This window comes from Archocentrus centrarchus, chromosome 4 (assembly GCF_007364275.1).
Source record: "Archocentrus centrarchus isolate MPI-CPG fArcCen1 chromosome 4, fArcCen1, whole genome shotgun sequence".
NCBI classification, from domain to species: Eukaryota; Metazoa; Chordata; class Actinopteri; order Cichliformes; family Cichlidae; genus Archocentrus; species Archocentrus centrarchus.
In genome coordinates this window covers 6,285,029-6,288,445 of record NC_044349.1, presented here as the reverse complement: position 1 = coordinate 6,288,445, position 3,417 = coordinate 6,285,029, and the positions used below count along the sequence as shown (strand labels likewise).

The 3,417-nt window shown below is 42.3% G+C and overlaps 1 protein-coding gene across 1 annotated transcript in view; it reads left to right on the top strand.

The window, feature by feature from the left end:
- Window positions 1–3,165, top strand: part of brinp3a.2 (bone morphogenetic protein/retinoic acid inducible neural-specific 3a, tandem duplicate 2) — a 57,290-nt gene extending 54,125 nt beyond the window's left edge. Inside the window, 10 exon segments of the mRNA XM_030727165.1 lie at window positions 423–765; window positions 835–853; window positions 1,902–1,927; window positions 1,929–2,096; window positions 2,099–2,347; window positions 2,349–2,396; window positions 2,398–2,455; window positions 2,458–2,530; window positions 2,532–2,601; window positions 2,603–3,165. Of these exon segments, the coding sequence (XP_030583025.1) occupies window positions 423–765; window positions 835–853; window positions 1,902–1,927; window positions 1,929–2,096; window positions 2,099–2,347; window positions 2,349–2,396; window positions 2,398–2,455; window positions 2,458–2,530; window positions 2,532–2,601; window positions 2,603–2,833 (1,285 nt within the window). The 3' untranslated portion in view covers window positions 2,834–3,165.
- The last annotated feature ends 252 nt before the right edge of the window (window positions 3,166–3,417 follow it).

Sequence of the window (3,417 nt, the reverse complement as noted above, 5' to 3'; positions counted from 1 at the left end):
TTTTTTTTTTTTTTACTTGATGGAGTTTGATCATTTGTCATAAAAACAGTTCAGTCATTATCATATAACCTAATTAAGATTAAATGTTTTAGAAGTCTTTGTTCTGAACGTTTCCCTTTACTATGTAGTAAGTACAAAGTCAGTGCCAACAAACAGTGGCTAAAACCTCTTCAAATAATGGTTATGTGTAAAATAACTTTTTGCACAGGTTTTTTTGACCTGTAAATGACCTAATTGATGCTCACTCAAATGATGTCAAGTCTGTCTTATTTATTTTTAACAAGCAAGCTGTCTGTAGACCCAGACAGGTGTCCTGGGCCTAATAAAGCACCTCCCTATTAAAACAGCTCATCCTTAAAGCCAGTTCAATAACCAGTCCCTCTTTGCCTTTATCTCTCCGTCTTCTTTTTCATTCCCGACAGGTCTCAGTCCTACTGGCTGAGTCATTTCCAGTCGCTCCTATATTGCTCGGAAAACAACCAGCTTGGTGCATTCTCAGAGGAGCTCCACAGCTGCAGCTGCCGATATGAACACAGCCTCTGTCAGCAGCCTCCACCCTGCTCTGTTGGGGAAGGCTCAGCCTGTGCGGCCTGTGCACCAGACAACCAAACCCGCTGTGGGAGCTGCAACCCGGGCTTTGCCCTGACACAGGGGGCCTGCAGGCCTATGGTGGCAGACTCTACAGAGAACTACCTTGGGTTCGAGACAGACCTTCAGGATTTGGAGCTGGGCTACTTGCTTCAGAGAGCTGATCGCAGGCTTGAGGTATTTTTCTTTTAGCCTTTGTTTAATGATGTCTGGTTCAATGAGAAGCTGAGCTGTCTTTCTCGGCAGGAGCCTGGGAAAGACGCATGTACTCACGGGGGTCAGATGGCATTAATAAAGTCTTGCCCTTCTGGCGACTGAAAGCCTTTTGTTTCCCCAGTTTTTCTTTTGTACTATTCGTTGTCCTATCCCACACAGAAAGTTTGTAGTTTTTTTTATCCACTTTTGCTACAAATGGGAATTAAAAAAGTGACCTAGAGGAGTCACTCAATTTAAAAACAACGGCTTGATGCCTCTCATGGCCTTCCTTTGTGAGTGAAGTTGATGTGAAAATGGATTGCAGACATGCAGAGTAATTCTATCCAAAGGACACAGTATATTTATGCTCTACTCTTGTTCATTTAGTGAATACCAGCTCTATTAAATAACAGTGTAGTGATTTTGGCCCAGTTGTTCCAAAATTGTCACTCCCACGATGCCAAAACGTCTTTGAGGGGTTTCACATTTGGTTCAGTTTTCTGTCTAAGCATGTCACAAGAGCTAAAATGTTGATGTCATGTTTAATCCGTACAGTAAATGCAATGTACCTGTTTTGGCTGAAACCAGCCAGTTTTGTCTCATAATATCTCTTTTACAAAGTTGCCTAAACAAGGCAGCTCACAGATTTTTTTTTTAGAATAGTTCACACCTACTAGGACTTAAGAACTTATGCACATAAAAGCCCCTTTCTGTAACTCAAGAAACCCTGTGGTTGACCTCTGCTCTGATGCTATCTGGTATATCTACACATATCTGCACAGGCCTGATGGTTACTCAGGTGGGCTGATACCCAAAGAGTAGAAATAGCCTAATCTGGAGAAAGGCAATATAGACAAACTGATTAGAATAGTATAAATTCTCCCTGGAAAGGACAGCGTTGGAACTAAGATGATGTTCTCTAATAAATCCAGATTTTCTGCAGTATATATGGGCCTCTTGAATTATCTGCAAGTGAAAACCTTGTCTCTACAGATTCTAAAACAGAATGTATGAGAAAAATTATTGAAACCTCCCAAAATGAATGATGATCCTCATTTGTATTTTTAGTACTGCACCTTATTTTACTGAAATATTTCTGTATATTCTGTGTGTGCTAGTCCATGCAATCTTCATCAGCAATGACAATGCGACTCAACAGCTGGTTTGACCCATCGTGGAGAAAGAGGATGCTGCTGACACTCAAGAGCAACAAGTATAAGACCAACATGGTCCACATGCTGCTGGGAATATCCCTTCAGATCTGCCTTACAAAGAATAGCACCCTGGAGCCTGCCCTTACACTCTACAATCATATCCTTTTGGTGGGAGCCACTCAGAGAGCTGGTACATTCCTGTCAATGAGAACAATTTTCCAGACTGGCAGGCCACCAAACTGGACCTGCCCTTTGACTGCTACAACTGGACCCTGACATTGGGCAACAAGTGGAAGACATTCTTTGAGACCATCCACATCTACCTTCGTAGCAGGATAAAGAATCAGGATGGACTGAATGACAGCATTTATTACGAGCCTTTAGAAATGGCAGATCCTGCTCGGAACCTGGGGCTACATGAAGATCAACAGCATCCAGGTCTTTGGCTACAGCATGCACTTTTGACCCAGAGGCAATTCGTGACTTGATTCTGCAGCTGGACTACCCATACACCCAAGGTTCCAGGACACAGCGATGCTCCAGCTCTTGGAAATACGAGACCGGGTGAACCGTCTGTCCCCTCCCGTCAACAGAGGCTGGACCTGTTGCCTGTCTTCTTCGGCACAGACTCAAACTGACTGCCAGCGAGGTGGTTCGCATTCAATGCTTCCTTACAGGCCTTCAGCTCACGTCTGCCCAATTCAGATGGATTAACGAGACCACCAAGCTGTGCAGTTAACAGCTACTTGAAAGGAACGGGGTTTGTAAAATGGCCAGAAGGCAAACTCATGGACATAAGAATCGTGCCCATCGTGATACAGATGCTTATATTTGTGCTCATTGTCTATGGATTACCAGACTCTACTATTAATCAGGAGATGATCAGCTGTGGATAGCTGAAGAATGTACTGTCCTGCTTGTTCTGGTTTTTCTTTTGTGGCAACTGCCGTCAAACGCTATAGTATCAAGAATGGGGAGGATTCAGTGAGGAAATACACAAACTCTTTCTCCAGAACAAACTCTTTACAAAAAGACATCCACAATAGAAATTCAGATACCGCTACATAAAGTTGAACCATCTTGTTTCAAAATGACTGTGCTCATTTATACTGTAAGTACCAATGACCAACGAGTGGACATTTTATGGTAAAAATGGTACAGTCTGTTTGTTTGTAATTTTTATATGTTCCTTTGCTTTAGTGACAGTGCACTTTCCATGAAGACCAGAATACAGTGGTGTCAGTCAAGATTTTGTAGATAAATTGATATTAAAACATCATGTTATAACACATTCCAGCTGTCGGAACAAATTTTTGGATACGTTTTGTGGTTAAGGATGTGCACAAACCAGTTTGACCAGACAATTAAACGTTGCTGGCCTTGGTTAGTCAGCACCAGAAATTCTAGTCAGTCAAACTGGTACTGTGCATTTACATATGCACAGTACCAGTTAAATGTTGGTTTCTATGATGTTAGTAGA